At 39.7% G+C, this 24713-nt stretch overlaps 1 protein-coding gene across 2 annotated transcripts in view; it reads right to left on the reverse strand.

Annotated features, from left to right (window-relative positions):
- Nucleotides 1–21520, reverse strand: part of LOC129777780 (protein hairless) — a 43442-nt gene extending 21922 nt beyond the window's left edge. The window contains exons 1-2 of one of the 2 annotated variants that reach the window (XM_055784274.1): nucleotides 21188–21520; nucleotides 18873–20473 (exon numbers count right to left, since the gene is read on the reverse strand). In XM_055784274.1, the coding sequence (XP_055640249.1) occupies nucleotides 18873–19467 (595 nt within the window). In that variant the 5' untranslated portion in view covers nucleotides 19468–20473; nucleotides 21188–21520. Of the gene's footprint in view, nucleotides 1–18872; nucleotides 20806–21187 lie in introns of both variants that reach the window. The other variant, XM_055784267.1, reaches the window with a different exon arrangement.
- Nucleotides 21521–24713: the final 3193 nt, after the last annotated feature.

Consider the following 24713-nt stretch of genomic DNA (forward strand, 5'->3'; position numbering starts at 1 on the left):
TGCCTTGGGACACCTCCCGCTCCTCCGCGTCTCCCCGCCCCTTCCCCAATCTATACGCATTCCTCCACTAGCGCGTGCTCATGTGGCAGCAGCAAATGCGAACCAAACCCAATACGGTAGATTGGATGATGGAGAACCGGCGACACCGGAGAAAATCGTCTGACGTGTGCGCAGCAGCAGCAGCCCCAACCAGCAGCAAAACCAGTGGAAACCACCACCAACCAGGCGATAACAACGAGTGATGTGGTTTCAGAGAGAGAGGCGAGAGGCTGTGCGGCAGAGGCAATCGTGCAGAGGCCCCCGGGAAGTGTTGGAACAAAAAGTGTATGGATATACGAGTTGGAAAAAAAAAGCAGAGCAGAAGGAAATCGTGGTCGAGAGGTTGGTCGGTTGGTTGGTGGATGGAGGCAAACGAAGAAAAAAACGAATGCGCGAGGGCAAAACAAGTGTAGCAATAATGGAAGAAAATAATTATTTAGAGCATGACTGAATAAAAAGACAACGGACTTTCGCTGGTGTTGCGGCTGCTGCTGTAGTTTGAACTCGACTCCGGCAACCAAGCTGGGGATTTAGTTGTGTAGAGAAGCGTGGTGATGTAGAGGAGGCTGTACCGTGTGTTCTGTGAACCAAAACATTTAGCTCTCGTGCCCGGCGTGGCGCGTATATCCACGTATATCTATCTATTATGTAGGCTCATTTCGCTACCAACGTTTTTTTCTGCTGTTTCGGCGCGATCTCTTGGTTGGTCGAGTTTTCCTTATTATTTTGTTACCGACTACCACACCGCGGTATCCACACAAATGATTCAGTCTTGTTGTTTCATCGGGTCACGTTTAGATCAGGTACGGCATAATGGGATGAATTAGTCTGTGCCGTCAGAAGTGTATTAGCAGCAATATTCCGAGGAAAAATATAAGCATAGAGCGTTTCTATAAGTCAAGTCAAGTCAAGTCAATTGACCATTACCAGTCAAAATTAATTTTGGATGTTATGTAACATAAACTATCTCGAAGTTAAGTCGTTCACTCATCTGGCAGAGAATATTGATCTATATAACCGAAATTCATATTATTTCTCGGCTCACTTGTAGTGAACGTGTTCTCAGTAATATATTTATTATTTCTTCCATTATTTACATGGTTGGTTGACTGCCTTGCTAGCTCTCAGCCTGGACCACTGTGCCCGATATCTATGACCGCGAAACTCTTTTCTGCTCTTGTGCTCTTTTCTATAGTTTCGCCACGGTGGTACGCCTGTAGCATGAAAAGTGTAGTGTAGTTATGCCCCTTTTTCTATACTATCCCATAATGACTAATAATAACAATAATCATACACACTACAGCAAACATAATAATATGATCTTCTTCCACCCCGCGTTTCAGTCGAAGCGTATATGCGTACATGCCAAGCGGTAGTGGCCACGGATTTCTTCTCCGCGGATCACACCACCTTGTGCCAAGTTGTTCTCCACGCTCGTGCTCCCATATTTTTATTTTATTGCGCTCGACAGCAACAAGAAAAAAAGCCCCATCGTGTGTGCCTTGTGCCTCCGTCAGTAAATTTCCCCGCGTGTGCATCGACTCAACGATGCATGATGTTCAAAATTAGACTACCTCAAAATGAGGCTCTCCCGCACGATGGAACCAACAGATTCTCTACCTATTTTCGTGGCCACTCTCTATTGTTTACGCCATCCGCCGCATGATCTTGATGTGTGCCCATTGCATGCATATATGTGGAGGGCATATTGTTCCTCCCGGACTCGACCCCACCCATCCGTAACATAATCAAAGAAAGTCATCCAGCTGGAAAAGTGTGTATTGTTCTTAGGCTTCTCTGCATGCCACTCGCGCGCCGGTTCTCACATATTAATGATGCCTCGCACCTCTGGCTTTGAACAATACTGTTTCCAGAGCTGGTGTTTACCTGTCACCCGCTGCCACCAGCCTCACTCCTCCGGTGGGAGCAACGATTGGAAACGATTACCATCTGTGGCGTAATGATTCCATTGTTGCGTTGGTTCCGACTCTCCAAACTGAACTTTATGGTGCTTCGGTTCAAGGGATTCTAATCCTACCTAGTCGTTAGAAGCTGATATCAATTCTCTCCCGCACACTAAGAGACGACAGTAATGTTAGCAGCTATAGTCCAATTCTACCATTTTTCATCCGCCAACTGTGAGAGTCCCGAAACAAAATAATAAGCACCAATTGGAAGTACATTGCTTATCTCTTAAGTTAATACTGATTTCATTTCTCATCGGCGATCATCAGCTGTATATTTGATAGTCTCTGCTCTCTGAATTTGCTGTACCGCTCGAAGCATCACACAAAGCTTATCAGTGCCAGCCTTATTTTATCGCCGATGTGAATCTTTTTCGGTAATGTCGCTGCTCCACCAACACGATCCCTACAAATTTACATTATACATATTCATGCTATACACCATAATGGTTCATATGTGTGTTTGTCGGTACGTCGTCTGCGAGAACTTTCCGAGTTTCGAAAAAAAACCAAACGGCCAGATTCCGCGCGTGTTCGTTGTATGCTTCGCTGCTCGCGCTTAATAAGACGTGGGAGGATCAACAATTTTCACTCATTTAGAGCAATCTCGGGAGCGATTTGGTGGCTGGAGAATGGTTATAATGCCTGATGCTGCCGCTGCTGCCGCTGCTGCCGCTGCTGCCGTTTTATTTATTTTGTTGCTTCGTCGGGCGGCAGATACCGCTATCATATTATAACTAATACACTTTCCCTCCTACTCTCGTAATCGTCACCATCGTTGGTCGTGTGGTTGCACGCGGTCGTACGGTATGAGGACGACGGGATGCAGCACTAGGTGCGGTGTGGAGTGGTGATAATGGTGTGAAATTGAAGCAGAGTTGGCCCGGCGTGGTTTTTACTAAGTCCGGTTGAAGATAATCGTTCAGTGGCTCGCGTGCGTGTGCATTTTGAGTCGCGAGCGCTGCGTCGTTGCGCTTTATGACGGATCTCCAGTTGTCGCAAGCAGCGAATCGGTGCGACGGGTTTGCTTGCACCTTCGGGATGTGAAAATGATAAATATTAATAGGTTGAACAGTTCCAGAGATGTACAACCCCGGGAATTATGCGATAAATTATACCACGGTAAAATAAGAAATAGTGCTTTTGTTGTTTTTTTTTCATTTATTCAAAATGATACTCTACATCCTATTATCAGGGGTGACATTGCGCATTTCGAAACGAGTAACTCGTTTCGAGATAATTCAAACTCGAATCAAATTGATCTTAGTCAAGGCGTTGTACTATAGGAGGACCGCAATGTCAAAATTGCTGTTCGGCCATTGCTCGTGAAAAAACAAATTTGTTTACAAAACAAGTCGTATCTTTTGGTGACAAATGTATTCGTTGCCAAATAGCTGCTCGCGCTTTATTGTCGAATCATAACAGTGCAGAAGGATGTTTTAGTATATCGTTTCGCCTTTCTTTCCAAGCAAAATGTATTTCTGTTTGGCTCCCATCGGCGGGGAAAAGAGTACTATCAGCTTACGGCGTTGGTGACAAAAAATAACGCTGATTGTGGCTCCACTGATTTCGCTCAGGGAGGAGGAGAATGCTGTGCATATATCGGGAAGGAGATCCGGAAAGGGCCGTTACAAGTAATTGGCTAGAGCAAAAGGAGGTTGTGCACTATATTCCACGAATATATATTTTTTTTCCTTCAATTATTTTCCTTAGCTGACATTGAAATCATAACCACACACCCAAACAAAAAGTAAATAATTCTGAAAGTTACGTCTCGCTACTCGTCTCACGTCATGTCCTGAAAGTGTCAAGAACGAAACACCTATAGTCCAGCATCTTGATCTTAGTATTACAGGGAAACTTCGATATAACGTACCCTCGATATAACGTCACTCGATATAACGTACATTTTACCTCGATATAACGTACACATTTCCAAAGTGTAAAGGATTTTTTTTCAGTATTTTTTTCTGATAGAACAATGAATTACCTGTATTGTGATGCTAAAACAAGCTTCAATAAATCCCGAAATACAGCTGGTTTTGTGATTCCGGATTCTAAATGAATCAAGCTTTAATTAACAGTACGAAGGAAAACATCATGAGAAAGGCTGGCTGCGTCTTCTGATTAAAGTTATTCATTAAGTTTACTAAAACAGCAACACAATAATGTATTATAGACTACGTTTGTGAGCACTTTATTATGCTTCGATATAACGTACAATTTTGAAAGTGAAATGTACGTTATATCGAAGTTTACCTGTATGCATCTTTTTCGAGTTATTATTTTCAGTGTACTAGATTTCGAGCAAAATTTGTCTGGAAGAGAAATGTCAAATTTTAGGGTTTGTAAACAAAGAAAACTTCAAGGCTATTGCAAATATCAATGCCGAAAAACAAATTTAATTTGATATTATATTAGAATTGTGATTAAAGAAAAAGATCGCGAAATGTTTTTTGACGATAGCGATAGTGAAGAAGAGAGTACGCTTATTTCAAAGAGACGGGCGTTGTGGGATAAAAGTGACTCTCTTTCGCTAAGTGAAAATGAGTGAGTTTGTCTTATATACGTTTCCGATATAAATGATAATAATTATTCATTTGTTTTAAGGTTTCGGCAGTATATCAGACTTAGTCGAGAAGCATTTATATGTGGGATACAACCGTGTTCCAAACAACAGCGGTCGTTTTGAATCTTCTGGTATCTGTTCGTACCAAATTGATGTAATGAAGGGAAAAATGTTTTACTTGGTATGACTCAACCAACAGTTTCATCAGTGTTCAATGAAATGATGATACCTCTGGGAAGAAGCTTATGCGAAAAATGGATCAAATTGAACACAACACCGTTTAATGAAACAAAGCAATATTTCTTCGACAAACTTAAGATACACGGTGTGCTGATGGTACTCATATACCCGTTCTAAGACCTACGGAAAATGAACAAATGTATTGCAAATGTGAAGCTTATTGTATTTTTTGTGATTCCATAGTGCTTAAATAGAAGTATTGTATTTATACTCACATACTTGTACAAATAGAAGTCAAAACCAAAGGAAATGCAATTGAAAGTTTCTTTGATGTGAGGTTTAGTATTAAAATCAACGTTTCACTAGCATTTTCCCATACAACGATCAACCATTTTTTGTCGAAACATTTGTTCTCGTTTCGAGTTAAAAAAAGCTCGAACACAATGTCAATGTCAATAATGTCAAACTTTGTTCGAAACTCTACTACTACCTTATTCGTTTCGCTCGTTTAAAGCTCGCTTCGAGATTCATAATAGCAAAAGTGGGCGAAACGAACAAAAATAACTCGTTTCGAAATGCGAAAGATCGATCATGCTTAGTGCCCGTGATAACAACACCGACTAATTTCGTCGATCGATTGCATGTGTGTGGCTTTGAAATCGACGAACGACAAAATCGAGAACGATGTGACGCGTAGAAACTCGGTCTTCGCAGCACTTTTCTACCGCGATCTACCGCAGAGTAAAAATCTGGCGTCTTTTGTTTACGTGCCGTTCAGATGTTCATCGTAGCACTGCCCCAACTTCTGCCTTGCCCCTACATATTTGGCCCGCGACGGCTATAAGTCTTGGTACAAGATATTAAGCTTCCTGAAGAATGTCCGCGATTTTTGAGAATGATACTGCTGTTTTATCTCTTCATAGTCCTCTTTTAATTTTTCTTAAATAAAATGGGTGTGCTGCCTTTTGCTTCGTTCGGTATTGTTTTGTCCAGCTTCATCAATATGACGACTGTCGCACAAAAAATGGCCTGATCCTGTCCGACCTGAACGTTTAGATTAGTGATGATAATTTTGGTGAGAATTAAAAAAAAAGTTCATTCATGGGGACCACTGCTGTGGAACACTACTATCGATAACTGAAAACTAAGGAAATGGATATGTTTATGAGAAGTAAATGTATGTAATATTTGTCCGAAAATAGCATATATAACTAATAAGAGAACATATTTCTGAGTGTTTTGCTGGTGCTTCTATTAATAAATTATTGTCATACAAATTTATATAAGAGTACAAACACATACAGATTGACACGGGGGCGCGCAGCCTGTAATTTGTAGTCTTTTGACCGCACACGGGATAGGAATAGATATACGAAATACCGGGAGGTTCAGTGTACTACTGTTCTCGACGCCAGTATACTGCCGAGCCGATCGTTATCTCCTTCAACACAGGTAACACACGGGCGGCGGCTCTGCTAACTTTTCCCAATGAATCATCGGACATTGAAGATTTGAATTCAAGCCGCTTCGCCTTCGGGTACTGCATGTTGACCCAGCGAACCAATTCTCCTGCGGTTATGTGGTTCGCCTCAATTGCGATTATACCGTTGTTCGGTAGTTTGTGTCGCATTCCTTGTTTAGTCTAATCAATCGCAGAAAATTACCAGGGACTATGCGGAGAAGTTTGCAGAGGGCCTGATTCTCGAATACACTTCCCGGTGGAAACCAAATAAACGGCACGCCACTGAACTACTTTCAATTTTTTCAAAACACTTTTCAAATAAAAAATCATTAATGAAAGTTAACTTTTTCGTATCAAACTGGTATTCAATGTGAGTAGAAAACTTTGTTTTCTTCATGTGATATAATAATCTCATATAAAAATTTCATCTGAAGATAATTTGGTATTATAATGATAAGTTTAGTGGGAAACAAATCTCGTATCCAGATGTCGACACCGTACCGTTGTCATCGCGGATACGTTTCATTCCGTTTCCACCGTGAAGTGTATTCGAAGTGTATTTGAGAATCAGACCCAGAATAGATCGTGCTGACTGAGCACAGCCTCGGTACGTGGATTACCGAGAACATACGGTTTAGAAACTCGCTATCACATCGCGGGGAAAGTATACACGGAATAATACAAAATCTGTATGATCATGCTACCTGACTTTCTAGTCGTTACCTTTCAAGGTAACGGCTTTGGGATTAGGGTAGATATATTTATTTCCAGTTAGATAAGTAGTTTAAGTTGGGACAATGTAAATAATTTGGGGATGGTATCTTATAAGTTAGATTTAGGTATAAAAAAAAGGTAACAAAAAACTAGAAAAGTTTAGGCATGATTATACAATAGGAATATGAAACAAACGGATAATGTGTATGATGAAAATCTTTACAGAACTTGACATTGCAATTTAAAGATATAGAACCCTAGGTTGATCACTTGAAATGTAGTATTATATTATAATGTAAACCAAATTAAGAAATAAAAAGAATTTAAGTGAAAAAAAGCGCGGGGAAAGTAAAATTCTTAGATGTTGCAGGCAGGGCAGAGAGACTTGTTTCGCGTTGTTTAATTCCAGTATACTGTGAATGTATAGATCCTCCAAGAATAGTTCTTTCAGCAGTGGAAAATTCAGCAAGGCGGCCAGTGGTTGGTGCACTGCTATATGTTTAATTACCAGTGTCCTCAGTTGTCTACAGTGGATCTGCAGTGAGTTCAGTAGTCTGCCGTGTGCATTGTGCAGCGTAACTTTCTTTAGGTGAGTCAAATTCTAAAATGCTTCTGGCCATCCAGGTTCAGTGAATGATTCATCTTCCATATTGATCTCCAGCTCCTGCAAGCTATTCAACACACCACCAAAACTGATGAAGAATGACGGGCTTGTAGTAATCCAGTGGCGAGTCCCATCGATTTTGGCCCATATGATAGAGCACACTAGGTTTAGCTCCATCAGTGTTGTGAAGAGATCTTTCCAATAATAATTTCCATATAAAGCAGATGACACTATCACACCGTTGTACAGCCGCTGCATCGTTAGATCTCTACCAACGTTGATCAGATCTGATCGTCCCGATTCATTTGCTTGGAAAAGATTGACGGCGCATCTGGTGATCACAAGCTCAGATAACGATTGGAACCACGACTTGCAGACCTCCGAGGCGGAGAGTATGTCTCGTTTGTTTTTAAGACGGTCGAAAACACTCTCGGCAATATGAGGGATATTTTCAAAAAGTTTACCCCAAACCATTGTTACACGCTACGACTAAAATTTCACTATATTTTTGGTCGACGTCCGACAGAGTACTGTGTATAGAGACTTGAACCTGCTCGTTACCTACTCGAGATATGAAAATAAGAAAATAGTAAAAATAGAAAACATATGCCTTGTTTATAAACCTTCTCAGGTCGGAAGACCCGCCTGAACAGATAGTAGTTGTAAATGAATACACCCCATGAGCCCAACATAAAGAACATTCTTTCTATAGCAAGCTTTTACAGCAGACGGTATTAAAAATGTGAGTGTCTTCATAACGCGAACAAAAGTGAATCTATCGAGGCAGTTGAATAGCACGCTAAATAAACTTGGTTCAAGTTTAAGAAAATTGCTCCCAGCTCATTAGTATATATGATTGATCACTTTTGCAGACTGCTATGGGCCTCTATGTATAAGTTTGTGATTGGTGTCAGCAGTTACGATACAGTACAGTTTTCACGTTTTTTCTTTCTGATAGAACATCATCCAGACAGAAATCAACAGAGATTCGCGAAATTTGACTACAATCAACGATCCCTATCTTACTTCCGTCATAAAATAATATTTACACTCTAATCTCTATATAAGTGAAACCATCTTCTTGCTTTATGGTCAATTTTTCATATTCTGTAATTGCCGTTTCATCATGCACATGAGGTTCAATGGGTTGCTCGTCAGAGATAACTTTGGATTATTTTTCTCCGCTGCGTGGAACCACATGAACTTGCCCACCTTTCCCAACGAATGTTGCGCCCTATTCCAGAAGACTAGACGAGAGGACGAGCGCTTGTCTCGTTTTTTCTCATATTCCAAAAGCCGAGCTCCACTGAATACAGACGAGTAGCTCGTCTAACTCGACCGTTCGCCGAGCTCACTGATGAATCAGTCGAGTCGTCGTCTAGTTTGTGTTGATTTTTTTTTTCATTTTGTTGATCTGAAGCATCGGTATGCCTTCGTTCCACTCTCATCTTCAGAAATCACGTCCACACTAGTATTGCGAAAGCAATGTACGATTTCAACTGCAACCTGCAAATGGGCATTTTCCAAACATTGGGCAAATGTAAACATTGAACTTCATAACCAGGGATGCAATGTGGTTGTTTCAAATATGTTAACAAGACACGAAAAGTGTCTGCACCATATTTGACCAAAAGGAATAATTCATAACTTGTTTCTGAACAATTGTTGATAAAACAGTGTTTTTCCTCTGATGATATTTTTATATAATGTATTTCAATCATCATATCTATTTGTTCCGAAGTTTTTTGCTACGGATGTGAAAAAAAACTATTCCTTTATCGTATAGCTATTAAAACCCGTTTCATGCCAAGCGTTCGAAAAATCAAACAGCAGCTTCGATAATATTTCATGGCTTTGGAAAGCAGCCATATGGTAGGGTAGCGGACCCAAATATGGAACGCGTCTATATCTCGAAAAGTAAGCACCGCATTCTACCGGCGATGGTTGGAAGTTGTTCCTCTAGTGAAATAACCACGCCTGACGGGGTCTGGTGGTGGTCCGATAATTTTTGTGGTTGTTATCAACGAAAACGTGATTTGTGATGATTTTTCGTTATAAAAATTTCGGGTCGAAAAAGTTTCGAAAGTTCATGTTGTTCGGAATCGTTGGAAAGATCAAAGTGAGTACTTTTAGAACATATTCTTGGATTTAATGTCAACTCATTTTAAAATGATGTTAAAGTCATTTCAACAAAAAAAAAGTCCAAGTTGCCTAATATAGAACTGTTTTGTTTACAGCAGAAAACGAGATGGCTGGTAATTCTAACGCAAAGAAACGAAAAACTTATGCTGAAAGTGACATGGAAAATGCACTAAAAATGTGTGAGAAGAATAATGGTGGTTTAACAATAGCGACTAGAACTTTCAACGTGCCTAAAACCACTCTGTATAGATTACATGTGCAGGGTGTGTACGGGCGTCGACCAGAAGCAAGATGGCTTTCTTTGTGAATTTTGTTGATTGTAATCACTTGTTATTTCCTTAATAAACCTTTTCCTGAGTATTTCAATGATTTTTAATGTAAACAAAACGTTCCATATTTGGCGACCTTTTTTGTAATTTTGAAAGTGAGGTATTTACAATAAAAAAAATGTTGGGAAAACTATTAAAGATAGGATAGATAGGACTTTTATCTACAGATCAAGGGTTTGGACGGGACTTAATTACGAGCTGAGTAATACACAGAATAAAGATCGAGTGTTCCCTATTTGGGTTCGCTACCCTAAAGTTTTGACATCAAATTATAGCTTAGTCTATTAGCTACCACCCACTGTCAATTTCATTAAAATTTGTATCACTTTACTGGTCATAAAAATCAGTTTAAAGCAACTATGTGCGGAAAGTACATAACCTGACAAAAAACAAAGCCTTACAAAATTTAAAAATATTTAATCTTTTCTACGACATTACTTTGATAAAAGTTCATACATTGTGATGTAGCAAAAAAATCATTGGATTGAACCTCCTACAGGAACAAGAATTTACACCCAAACTAGCGTTGGCAGAAAACATGCCATCTTTGGCAGAAAAGATGGCATTTCCTGGTCATGAGAGTCAAATGCGCAAATAATGAGCTATTTTGAAGCTTAAAAATTGGTTTGTATGTATGCGAGCAGACATCTCTTTCTGTTTTCTTTTCTCTTTTCATTTGGGATTGTGCAAAAAAAAAGTCCATACGACGTCAATGGGGATCGAACCAAGGCCGGCTGGAATGCGAAGTTACTTTACACGACCACGCTATCCATATAGCTGCCAGCGCTATTATAAGGAGCGTGATAATATTACACCTCATCATAAAATGAAGTTGGAAGGTGTTTTCTAAGCCGATAAAGAAGAACATGAACGAGATTATATCTTTCTCTGTCTGGGTCGTGTATTTGGCAAACTATACGAAAAGCTTTCATTTAAATGTGTCTCCTGTTTCGCTCTCTCATATTGGCTCTAGCATATATATTATACAAAAGATATACATTTATTGGGAAGTAGAACATTTTATGTTATCTTTCAGCTCATTTAATGTAATAAATCAGGATGCCAGAAAATGTGATAAAAATTAACTTTGGGTGTAGGTTTTAGCCAATGTTTTTGTTTGGCGCTTTTTTGATTTTTTGTCATTTTCCGGAAAGCGGAAAAATAGAAAAAAAAATTCTTGAAGATTGGGGTTCCTGTAACCCAAATAATCAGAATTACAACAATGGCTTTTGTTAATAAAATAATGTTTACAGCTTGATCGTTAATGGGTTAAGGAAAATACATGCATATAGATTTAAAACTTTTCTTTATAAATTTATAAATAAGGTGAATATACATGGGCACCAATAATTCCACAATAACGAAACGTCGAGGTGATGCATCCATTTGCTGGAAGAAAAAAATATCAATGAAACAAGAAGATATATGAAACTTTTTCCTCTCTCTCATGATTTTAGGATTTTGGCACTGTAAAAAAGGTCTTGATTGATCAACTTTAAAAATGTTTGTTCTATGTTTGCTGTTTTTCTCAAAATCTAAACATGTTCTCACATTTGACATTACTGATCGTATCGAGAAAAAGTGTCAGAAGTCTTTCAAAACTCGACAGTGACTGGAGCTAGGACAAGACGAGACGAATTGTTCGTCTCGTCATATAGAACAGGGCCTATTGATTGCAGTTTCAATGTCATATTAATTTGAAGTAGCAATCAGTTAGATATGTACATTGATGATATGTCTGGAGATATGAAAATAGAAAAAGAAAAAAAATTAAGTGAAAGCCAGCAGAACAATTGATCCTGATTGCACCCAAAATGTTATTTCACATTTTCATATGGTCAATTTTAGTTTCATATATGATGATCACATGCGATCTTTACTTCGAAGAATATTATTGAATATTGGCTTGAATTAAGTTGGATGAAACTAACCTCACATGAATGTTTGAAAATAAGGATATATCTCAAACTTACAAATTCATCCTACTTCTCAACTGGCGTTCTTTTTACCAAGGTAACCAATGAAAAAAAATAATTTTGATTTCTATCTGGATGATGTTCTATCAGAAATTATGAACAGGAAAACTGTACTGTACCCTAACTGCTGACACCCAATCACAAACGTAGACGTTTGCTAGAGGCCCATAATAGTTTGTAAAGGTGATAAGTCCTATAAACTAATGAGCTGGGAACAATTTTCTTAAACTGGAGCCAAATTATTCAGCATGCTATTCAACTCGATAGATTCACTTTTGTTCGCGTTATGAAGATACTTACATTTTCAATGCCGTGGTTATTCATCCGCGCGAATCGAGACGAATGATTCGAACAAGAGTTTTTACCAAATCGATTATTTCTGAAACTAAATATGACTTTATTTTATATGCTCGCGCAATTCAAGTGAATCGATACCACTCGATATTGTATAATTTATGAAAAACGAGTACAGTTCAATTCGTATATGAACAAACACAGGTATGAAAACTAGCCGGCAAAACATATACTAGTCAGATCCGATCGGAAAACGAGTACTGAAACAGATTACGAAAAGTAATGCGCGGGCGAGACAACGCTATTTGTAAAATGCGATCCACATTTACGGTTCTGAAATTTACTACCATGGCCGCTCTTTCTACTGGGTGAACTCGGCATTTTTTTGCAGTTTGAATAAATAATAATTCAAAGGGATGAATCCGACAAATAATATTAATGGCAAAAAATTCAAACTTTAGCTCAGGAGAGCGATAGCGAATCCTCAAATCGTTATTTTTATAGATTTCAAACAAACCCCGCACCTCTATCGGATGGCAGCTATGCCAGATTTGAAGACATGGAGCAATTCCATGACAAATCAGCCGAAAAACAGCAAATTTTGACGCAACCCTCTTTGATTTTATTGAAACTAGGTACATATGATGGACACTACCCAAAATCACAATTTTCATCATCATATAACCAATTTAAATTAGGAGTGATTTTCTAACCCTTTAAAGGGCCGTAAGAACTAGGCATGTAATCAACGCGAACTACAATACAACGACATGTTTACATGCTAAAATACACAAAACATTTTTTTAATGCGCAAAACAGTTGAAAACTTTGAAATAAAATGGTGGCAAAATAGTTGCCACTGCCCGTCTAGTGTAATATGTTGGAGGCAATCTACCTGCTACTGCTCGCCTAGCCGTAAAAACTTGATGGTAAACATGACTTTTTTATATTTGAATTGTTGAAGTTAGTTTCAACAAAAACAACTAATAAAACTCATGATCACACTCGGCAGATCCTAAACAGTTCATATGTATTGAAAGCATCAACAAATTTACTGTTTTTTAATGACTTTTCGGGGAATATGCTCTTGCTGCTCTAAATTGGGAGCTGTTAACACGAAAATGGATCTAAAATTAATAGTTTTCGACTTCTAACACAGAAAGTTAGAAATGATTATTTATTGTTGAAGAAGAGAAAAAAAATAAAATAATTGGTGGCAATATAGTTGCCACTGCCCCTAAAAGGGTTAAAAGGGCGTTCTAGAAATCATTTACATTTTTTTAAAAAATCGTAACTCAAAATTTAGATGTCTGATAAAATACAATGTTTGACGAAGTTCTCGGAAAATTAACGAACTATCTAGGGAAAATTACATTTGAAACACCTTTAAAAAATCTCACTCGAAATTTTTTATTTTTATTAAAGCTTTAGGCTATGACTTTAGCCTGACGGGACCGAGAGTTCAATATTTCGCCAATTTTTGTCTTATGACTATGTTAGTAATATGTAACCGATTACTCGCGGTTAGCTCGTGGTTAGAATTACATTATATTTTCTCATCTTGGGATGTTGCAGCCTCCAATGTCCTGTACGTGTGGCCGACACGGGATACTTCCTATTGGGGTGCCACTGACTATTAATCAGCGACACCCCCTAAGCTGTACCTCATATCAATCGTGTTGCATCTCTATTGACTCGAGGAACATTAATTTATTAACAGTATTACTCTCATTATTAATTTATTAACAGTACTCAAGCCAACCAATCTTTGCTTCGTACAGACCAGCTTCAAATAACAGTCTTTCGCTGTAAACAATACTGCAAGGAAATGAAAGATAAACTCTAGCAAACCTTGCCAGCTGAGGGTACTGCTTAGAGTTCAACACGTTGAGCCCCGAATTATTCTTGCTATGCTTTCCATTCAGCCCCATTTGGAGCGTTTTCACGATATCAGTGTCGGTCCCCGCTCCCAAAGATAGTTATTCTATGAAAAGAAAATGGTCCGAAATTCGACTAGAAAGTAGTCACATATCGTGAAACATCCGTAAACAAACTATGTTTTTTTTATTTCCCCATTTCGTAACTGTCAGTCCCAGCGATCAACGTTTTTCTAGGAAAAAGCTCAACGTTCCCGACACGGGGCTCAACGTGTAAATGACTACCAAATATAATGATAGTGATTGCGACGGATTCGGAAAGTTTTGACGTCAATTTCGCTAGCAACGGGATTTTTTTTAAACGACGCTGATTATTATTTTCATTTGCCATTTCTTTGAAACAAACCCAAAAGGTTCCGTGAGTTTTGCGTGTAAGATTTGATTCAGTTTCGTCTCTTTTGCTTCGTTTAACATATTTTAAAGACCGCGATAAGCTGTTAGTCTCAGAAAATTCGTCAAAAGATATTTTATACACCTACTTCAATAAGATTTCTACTGGGCTGTTTCCATTTTAGGAGTTCCTAAGTAGTCTGACATGAACCTCGGGTCCAAAAAGGTTGCAATTGGGTCATTTATTCCTAAGAATTCGAAATGATGTAGCGTTTCAAAAAAGCTCTCCATCAGTTCGATGTTCTATGTGCAGTCTCGTTCTTTCAAATGCTTTTTATGCAGCAATATGCGAAATTACCTCCAACATACAGAAAAGGTCGGAACTTGTAATTTGTGTTACAGCAAACCTGTTTTTGTACGGTTACTTTTTCTGCGATTTCTCAATTGTGTGACTGTTTAGGTGCGATTTTGTTATTTGTGCAATTAGTTTGCGTGATATAAGACCCGATGTCCTAATAAAATCACACAAAAAAAGTCGCACAAACGAGGAATCATGCCAAAAGGAGCCGCACAAAAACAGGTTTGCCAGTATTTTTTTTCGATTTGTAGTGAAGTAAGCGTACCCTCTCTCAGATTATCATTCCTGAAGACAGTTCTTAGTTTTTTAATATTGAATGCGAATAATTGATTGATGTTCTTTGCATGTTTACTAGTACAGTAGGATGGGAAACCGATTGCTCACGGACGACTCGAAGTTGGTAGGGTGACAATTTTTTATCGTGGAGAGGAAGGGACATAAGGAGGATGTGAACAATACACGGAGATCGACAGTTTCGAGGAAAAGATAGATTTGGGACATGTAATCAAGGTCTAACCGAGCCAACACAAGATACATCTCGCACGACCAAACAACATGCTCGATGTCGTGATAACCTTCACCACAAACGCAGAGATTGTTGCGAGTGAAACCACAGGCCCAATTCAGCATCGTTCCACTTGCGTTGCCAGTTAGCGATGGTATTTTTACGGACTAAAGAATAAAATTCATTGAAGCTGATTCAACGCTGATAAATGTCGCCTTCAATCTACTCTTACTCTTTCAGTATTAAAATTATTTCAATATATCCACAAAAATCTCATCATTGTAGTAGAAAATCCTTATTAGAAAACAATATATTCAAGATTCTTTCGGCCTTTATTAGGACATTGATTCTAAACGGAAAATTTAATCATCGTTCATGATTTGAATTGAAAGATATGTTTATTCCCCCTAAAACGTAGTCCTTCATTTGCTTCATGCACACATGCAGTTTTCACCGGTTTCATATTCGCAAATAAAGAGCTGAAAATCCGGCTGCCGCTTATTCGGCCGGTCAAACCATTATTCGTTTCATCACTATTAATATTAAAAACTTGTATATCTCAAAACAAATCAGGGGCAGTTTTGTTCTACATTTGTGTACCATTTGCAAGAGAACTGTTACTTTATTGCAGAGAATTACATACTAGATAAGTTAAATTTTCATTTTCATTAATCCACAATTTTTGTTTTGAAATTTCACTCATTGGAACACGAAGCTCAATGCCGTCAATATAAATTAAGCTTGAGCTTGCGCTTGGGTAGACTGTACACTTCGTAGTTTCTCTCTGCGATTGCCAAGAACTAGCAACATTGTACAGAGAACACACTGAATGACGCTTGAGAGCAGCTTGCATTCATCAAGGCCTAATATTCGCGATAAAAATGACCGCTTCCATAAAATCAATCCCATCAACACTAATTGACCAAGGGGATCTACGTAGCCTCATTGGGTGCGTGTCAGCTACTAAGCGAACAATCATGAGCTCATAACTCAGGGCCCAGCCTCTCACTCCACATACGATGTGTTGCATCGGTAATTGGTGCTATTTATTACACAACAATGAAAGCCTCATATCAACAGTCTCGCTGTGTATATAATCCAACTGTGAACATACGAACAATAGGAATATTCTTACGCCGAAAAAAGCGACATGAATTGTGTATCGATAGAATAGGAATACTCTTACGCCTGAATGGCTACTGTGTAATATACAATCTAGAACTCTTATACAATGGGAGCGACCGTTCTCCAGAAAACAATGTCCTAAAATCGAAAGTTACTACAGTTGAACCCCAATTATCCGCGAGCGGATGATCCACGCTGCGGATCATTCGCGATAGTGAGTTCCAAAGTAAATCTTTAGGCCTTCCCTTTGTCAGCGAGGGATGAGCTCATGCACTTCTGATTTGATCATGGCTTTCACATTATCTGACCACTGGTGTATACGACATTGTTGATGGATAGTTTAATGATTTCTGTATCGATAAAACAAAATTTTCATCTGAAATATCTTTTTTTTGTGTTTGAAACTCATTTTCAGTCGTTTATTGCGTTATCCGCGATTTTCGTTATTTGCGGTGAGCTAGCCAGACTACTTCGCGGATAATCATGGTTTTACTGTAATGATATTCGTTACCCCTAGTCAGTGGCGTCGAGTGAAGCTTTCGCACCAGGGGCGGAAGAGTTGATTTGCCGAAATCAATAATTTTTATTCAATTTCATCATATGAATTCGGTCCATTCTGATTAATCCAACTATTCTACATTCTTGAAGTGTCTAAAAGTGTCGTCTTCTACTCGATTCGTCAACTGTGGGCTTGCTGGCTTACAGCTCAGTGGCGCCTCAATGGAATCTCGGCTTAACGGGAGTGACGCGTGAAGTTTTGGTCAGATTTGGCAAGCTATCACTGCAGTCCACAGGTGCTTCAGAGGTACCGTGACAATTAGGTCGATCACATTGGATAAGATCTCAATCTTTCCCGTTGGTCCTCAATACCGCCCAATATATTGGAAAATTGTCAAGCAGAAATTGAAGAAGGGTGCCGAAGTAACTCAGGATGATGCAGAAATTAAAAAATCGTGGAATAAAAAGGTCGCTGAGGATGACCAACAAAGAGTCCAAACTTTGACATGGGATATCCGAAGAAAAGTGAAAGAAAATTCGTCAAAGCTGCAACAGAATATTCCTTTCAGTACTTTTTTTTTGTAAAGAACGATACATTATATCCATTTTGATGTATAAACATGTTTGTACCTTTACCCATTCCGAAGGTACAACTGAATTTGTGATTCCGGATTCAAGCCTTAATAGTTTTCTTTTTTTTTGTAAATGAATTTTAATGTCTAGTGAATTTGCGTGTGAATTAATACGGAACCTCTATGAGTAATAGATAACGGTACCCGGTATAAACAAAATATTATTAGCGTGGGAAGATAAGATTATCTATTTCAAGGGAAGTTAATTCCGACCAGTACGGCACCTATATCAACAGTTAATACTGGGCAAAGGGTTAATGGAAGTTTTTCATATCAGCAACCATTGAGAGGGACCGTGTGCTCCAAACTCAAACTATCGATCTAGTCTGCCAAAACCACAGATCTGCTTTCAGATCGAGAATCCTAAAATTGAGATTCCCAGTTTATCACAATTTTGTCATTATCTTCGAACTACTGTTCAACTACTATGGCTGCGCCCTTGGAGTCGTTATCATGTTTGAAAATCCAGCCTATCGGCATATTATCTTCAATATTAGACAACATACTTTTAGGATGCTACCGCATATAATGTGCCAATAATCCCAACGATTCAACGAAACGGACCACGCTGCTCTTGCTGCTCTAAAACGAATCCCAGGATCATCACGTTAACTTCACCGTGTAGAAGTTTTTTGGTCACAACCAGAATTCAAGCGTTTTCCTATTGGTCGACGTGAACGCCTAATTCAAGGATTCAAGCGACTGAGTGAACAGAATTTGTTTCCCCAGTGAATTCATGGGTTTCTCCCCAAAGGCGCCGGTCAGACTGCATGCATCAACCACTTTCTGACCACAACGATACAACGAAATAAATGCTTCAATGAATGATCGGAAAGCGAAGCTGCGGAATATTTCCAAGATCTGGTACCAACTATCGAGACTTCTACCGTGTACCACTTGTTCCGGTCAATAACTCATGGTAGTCCATCTCAGTAACATTTCACTTTTTTCGGGAAATCTTGGATCTCATCAGAAGACGAGTATTTTTGCAATCCGGAATGCGTATGTCAGAACATGGAAGAAAAAAGTGGTAGCTAACGATGTACAATCTGAAAAAAAACATATCAAATCTCCACGTTGAGGCTTTCGATCAATGTTGAATTTAAATCAATAAGGGTGGATTCTGATTCAAAACATTCCTCAGAATATTTTGTTGAAACAATCGTTATCAGTCGTAGTCTGGGGTCCATATAAACGAAAAATGATGAACTTACCTTTGAAAAACTGCAACCTGCCGCCGGAAACGTTGCCACCCACAACACCGGTCGGCGCGGGAAGCGTTCCATTGCCGTTGATTTTACTGCAGCTGGTACTGCTGGCATGTTTTCCCTCGATACTTCCGACAGTTGTTAGCCCTATCGGACCAGTGGTACCATTCGTTCCAGCACCGGAGTTGGTCGTAGCTCTCGCGGAGGTAGCAGCTTTCTCCCGTACCGTACCAAAGCTGTTGTGCAATTGTTGTTGCTGCTGCTGCAGTTGCTGCGGGCCATCAGCGGTTGGCGATGAGGCGGCGGACGATGACGAAGCTGGCGAGGATTGGGGTGATACCCCCACCGGGTGCTGGTGATGGTGATGGGAATGATGATGCGGAGGAGAGAGCAGTATGGTTGCTGTACCATTGACGGTGGTGGCTGCGGTAGAACCACTGGTGGCCACTTCATCGGTCATTGTGGCACATTTTGTTAGGATTTTGCTGATAATCTCCTGCTGGTGTGAGCTGCTGCCGTTGCTGGAGCTGCTAGCGCTGCTGGAGCTCGTGGGATAGCTGTTCGGGATCTCCTTACCACTGGTAGGATTGATAATATACATGATCCCGGGACCTGACCGGATTTGAGATTCGATCGAGGCTTGCTACTCCGCAAAACACGATTTCTGCTGGCGGGGTCGTTTTGATCGTTCCAAGCAGCCAAGATATGTGTGGTGGAGCGCAAAAGCTGAGAATGTGTGGGATTCCAGTCTCTCGTTTTCTTCTCTCCTCGCTCTTCAATACCTTTGATTTGTTGTGCTCCAACGGAAGACCATAGCCGTGTGTGTTTTCTGGCCGTGAGCGAGTGTTGGTGTCGCTCGCCTTTTTTCCTCTTTTCCACCGTGGAATGTCCGATTCAAGTGTTGTTCGTTGCTTTTCTTGTTATTGTTGTTCGTTTTGCTTCTTTGCATTCATCGTGGCCCGCCTTCACTGCGGCACTACTTCTCGCTGCAAGAGGACATTATCAATTAATTGATTATTTTGGCTGCTACTTGATTTCCCCCTTTTCGGTACCGCCCAGTAAAGTTTGACAACGATCCTGCTGGGGAATCGAAATGATCAATTTTTGCATCGGCACCTATTCGCCGGGAACACTACGTTGTACAAAAGTGCGAATGCGTGAGTTGTTCCCCATGGTTCTACATGGTGTTAATGGTGAGGATAGTTTCACATTTGCGTGTTTTTGGTATGTGTACTCTGTTCGATTGACGAATGACGTTTTCCACGGGTTTTTCTTCCCACCGAGTAGAGTGGTATCCGCTTCACACTTCCAGCCACTTTCCTCCACACAGCACACAGTTCTCACAGCCGAGGACTTCCCCCATCTATCAATGCTCGAAGGGGATAGAAACATAGGCCTACTCCAACGTTGTTGTCGCCGTCGTAGCGCCGCCAAAGGAAAAATCGATTCTTCCCAACAAGTAAACCCTATGTCACAGCACACATACACCAATGCATACACACAAGCAATCTGTCAACTTTTCTTCGCTGGCTGCCAGTGACTACTCTTTGACTGATTTTCACACTCAGTTTTTCAGCGATTCATCACCATTCCATTCAGCTCACTATCTATCAAAATAAACTTAGTACTCCGTTTTGATCGCCATTTAAACACTACTGGAACAATTTCATTCAGAATATGCCCTAAGGTTTCCTTCTGCCGTTTCACAGCCACGGTTATTCAAGATGAACAATTTCGTATCCCTTACGTATTGAAACACAATATTTGGGTGCACTAATATTTCCAAAATTTGTCACTTGGTCGGATCGGGGCATGGAACGATACACCCTAATGGATGAATCACGGCAGCAATGGTCTGATGTTTCTCACTTCTTAGTTGCAGCAAAATATATTATTTTGAATTATTTTCCGTATATGGCCCCAATTGACTATATTTATTCTGTAGTCAAAAAATCATTAATCACTCGAATAGGACACATTTGTGGAAGATTTGCACTCGCAGTCAATTGGCACATACGTCGGAAACGGGAGGTTCTGAATTTGCGCGAGCAGTCCGCTATAGAGAATCCACCTGCTGATGAAAGCTGATCCAATTTAACACCCACAATCTTCCGGTCATTGGTATCACATCCAGCAGTAACGAGCTGCCACCAGCAGAAAAACTGTGCTACTCCCGTATCCCATCCCGAGGCCCTTTCCGTGGCAAGCGAGTACTTATTCCCTAGGGGAAAAAATACTGCTCGGTTCTTAAATCGAGGCTCGAATCTCTCGAAATCCTCACTCACTCTTGTCGTTTTTCTTCTTCTCCGAACATACACTACCTTCTTATTTTCTTTTTTTTTCGCTCGGAGTCTTCTCCTTCTGTTGCTGCTCGGGATTTTTAGGATCAAATATACTGCTCGGAAACTGCTCACCACAATAAATTATCACAAAATTCCATCGAAACTACACATTATCCGCAATGATACGCCACCAAACATCCGAAAACTAGACCGATTTTGACGAAAAAATGTCTTTTTCTTATGCCACAGTATGTTGAGAGCTATGTGAGCTCGCCAGCTTTTCTTCTTCTCCGTCGTCGTCGCTGTCGAGTTTCATTCGCCTCCTGTGTGCGCCTTCTTCTTTGCTGTCGACACACAACACAGAAAAATGTACCCATCAAGAGAGGCAGCGACCAGACAGTTTCATATTCCAGCCGTTCCCGAACAGCATCGGCCACCAGCGCTTATAGGCGGCATTCGTGGGAAAAAGTGAGAGGCTCGATTGCGACACGAGCAGAACAGCAGTATTCACCCAGGCAAATCGATTCATCCGCAACCACTCGGTTGTCGCTGTGGAAAACGATCCCACTGAAAACGGAGTGAAGGCGAAATCGCTGCCATTTTATGTTTGCTCCTTTGTTATGACTTTTCGCGGTCATTCGGGGCGAGAGTGAGAGCCGGTGCGTGACTTATTATTTATGGTAATAAGATCACTGTAGTTTAAAACCTATTAATGGTCCACATTCCCTGATATGCTGTGTTATTTTATTTGATTATTCGTGAATTTCGGGCTATCAAAAATGTTGATAGGAATATTCTACTCTGATGGACGATTGTTTGGCAGAAAATTGATAAAATTGAATGTACCATATTTGGCCATAGTTGCTATTTCACAAGGTCGGGGTTCTGCCAAATGAACAAAACGCCATTTTTTTCGTGATTGAGTTTCTTGTACCACTGGATGCGGAAAATAACAATCTATCAACTGTAACATGACCAGGTCATTCGGACAATTGACAGCAGCTCCAATACAAAAATTCTGTGTAGCAGACTGTAAAAAAAACTAAATTGCATTCAACCAAAGCGAACCATGAACCTATAATATGGCATCGGGCGATAGTGATCGTTTTCTCCAAGAAGGCAGATTCGAATCTTTAACGGATTTTTCAGTTTCGGACAGCTCCTGGAATCAGATGTCGTCAGGATCTGGCAAGTAATAGCGAATTCGTTTTTAAAACTTAGTCAGTACCCAACTGACTTAATAAAAAAACGTTTTCAGTTTTACGAATGCGGTGGTTTGTTGGTGTGCGTTATATAGTCAGAATCCGAAATACAAAAGCAAAAGCAGCAGGTATTCCCTTCTCATAGTCTTTATTTTTAGATTTTACAAAACAATACTCGGAACTTGACAGTTCAGTATAGTTGTATTGGTGAACCCGAGTGCCAACCCGTAAAACATCTCAGTGCGAAACTAACTGCTTTCGGTGCGAACCTAGTGCGACACTAGGTTGAAACTGAGTGAATAAAAAAACGTTTTGACAGTAGTTAGTGCGGCACTGGGGTTGAAACTGAACAAAAACGAATTCGCTATAAAACGGTCAAAGGGCTGACTGTGTAAGTGTAAAAGCGTTTTAAGAGGCTGGACTGATTTTTTCAAAATTGCGTTCAACCACAACGAACCAAGTGTAATGCATTCTTAAATCAATTTATTTTCTGTTGTGATGTAGGCGAGGTGGCCCATCAGGGCAATCAAATCGCGGGTTAAGTTGTTAATAACTAAATTGTATATCGAACAATAAAAACGTGACTATCTATTTCTACATCACAAAACAATATCAATCGAACAATGACACATAATGTCTTTTTAACCTTGACGTCAACCGAACAGACAGTCGAGGCTGCCAGCGGAGAGCCCAGTAGTTGTTTGTGGTTATGGTTGCCATTTGGCCCCAACATCTTCATTTATTAAGATATTATTTTGGGGGGTCTTCGTAGCCACTTGGTTACGCGTTCGCTTACCAAGCGATCGATCGTGAATTCAAACTCCGGGCCCTCAATTGACCATCTTTGTGTTGTCATACAATAACTACGTCCACGCAACCATCATCAGCGATGGAAATCGATCCACGGTGGAACAAAGATCGATTCATCCATACAACTGCTCTGCTCTGCAAGAAACATCGGGCTGCTGTTCTATAAATAACCCAACAATGATCAGTATCAACTGTCTCCGCTGTCCGGTCTGCTGAACAATGGAAGAACAGAAAGAATACCCTTACGCCTAAATGGCTACTACTGTGTAATTTACCATAATGTAATGAAACAGAAAACTTAACGCCTAAATGACTTCTACTAACTACTGTGTAATTTACAATTTATAGAAACATAAACATATGTACATGTACACGATTAAAACCCGACTCTGTTACAGCTAAAATGCTAATGAGCCTAATAAATAAATAAATGGGAGAAAGAAAAAAAAAGATATTATTTTGTCAAAAACAGCAAAAGTGAGTCAATATACAGTAATTTAACCCTCTACCGCCCAAGTTTTTTTATTTATCTAAAAAAAACCTTCTTCACTTTTATTTCCGACTTTCAACATAAAATATTTCTAGCAGAAAGCTGCCAGCATAAAAACAATATGTATATGTGATAGATGAAAATATTCTAGGGACGTTCTAGTGGGGGTGAACATTGAAAATAATGTCTGAATAATTTGAAAAGAGAATCCGCGAAGCCCGGCTAAAGGCGGGCTTGGGCTGTAGGGGGTTAAATTTAATGCGACATTTTGCTAGTTGGACAGACCTATAATGCGACACGTTTAATTGGAAATTTTTATCTCTAATTGGACACTTTTGTAAACATCAAGTTCGGGGCCCAAATTATGGCCCCACATTGAAAGTCGCCACCAGACGTCGACACTGTACCACTCTCATCGAAAATGTCCAATTACAGTTCAAAATCGACTCTAATGCGACACTTAGTGGTACCTGGCCATGTTGCATTAAATGTAAATTACTGTATATACCATTCATGAAATTAGTCCAGAGCCGTTACAAAATATTAATGTGTTGTGTAATGTTATTATGTTAATAGTTACCATGCACTAGGTTCGCTTTGGCTGCAAAAAGAACGAAGATTTAAGTGTCTAACAGCCACGAAATTTAGTTTTTGTCATTTTAATAAAAGTTCTGAATCAGAAATTGACGAAGATGTGTGCTTACAGCATGAAAGGTAGTATTATGGTTGACATCCTGTTTGTAACACGTGAGCGATAAAATGATAGATTTGATCAGCCAAAGTCAATTAGTGGGAGACCGAACTTCAAATTGAAATATCTCAAAATAATGTTTTTGGCGCTTAGTTCGTTTTGGCAGAACCTCGACCATACCTAAGAATTGAGAAAATCCCCTCGCACTCCCCAGCAAACATTAAATCGCATAACAAGCGTATATATATAACATCATATGCCCTAAAATTTGGTTGGCATATAATGCGTCATTTCATTGACATTTCAATATGATGTAATATGTTCTTTATTAGGATCTAATATGATTTACTGTTTCATGATTTTCTCCAGCAT

The sequence above is a fragment of the Toxorhynchites rutilus genome, chromosome 1 (assembly GCF_029784135.1).
Source record: "Toxorhynchites rutilus septentrionalis strain SRP chromosome 1, ASM2978413v1, whole genome shotgun sequence".
Taxonomy (NCBI): domain Eukaryota; kingdom Metazoa; phylum Arthropoda; class Insecta; order Diptera; family Culicidae; genus Toxorhynchites; species Toxorhynchites rutilus.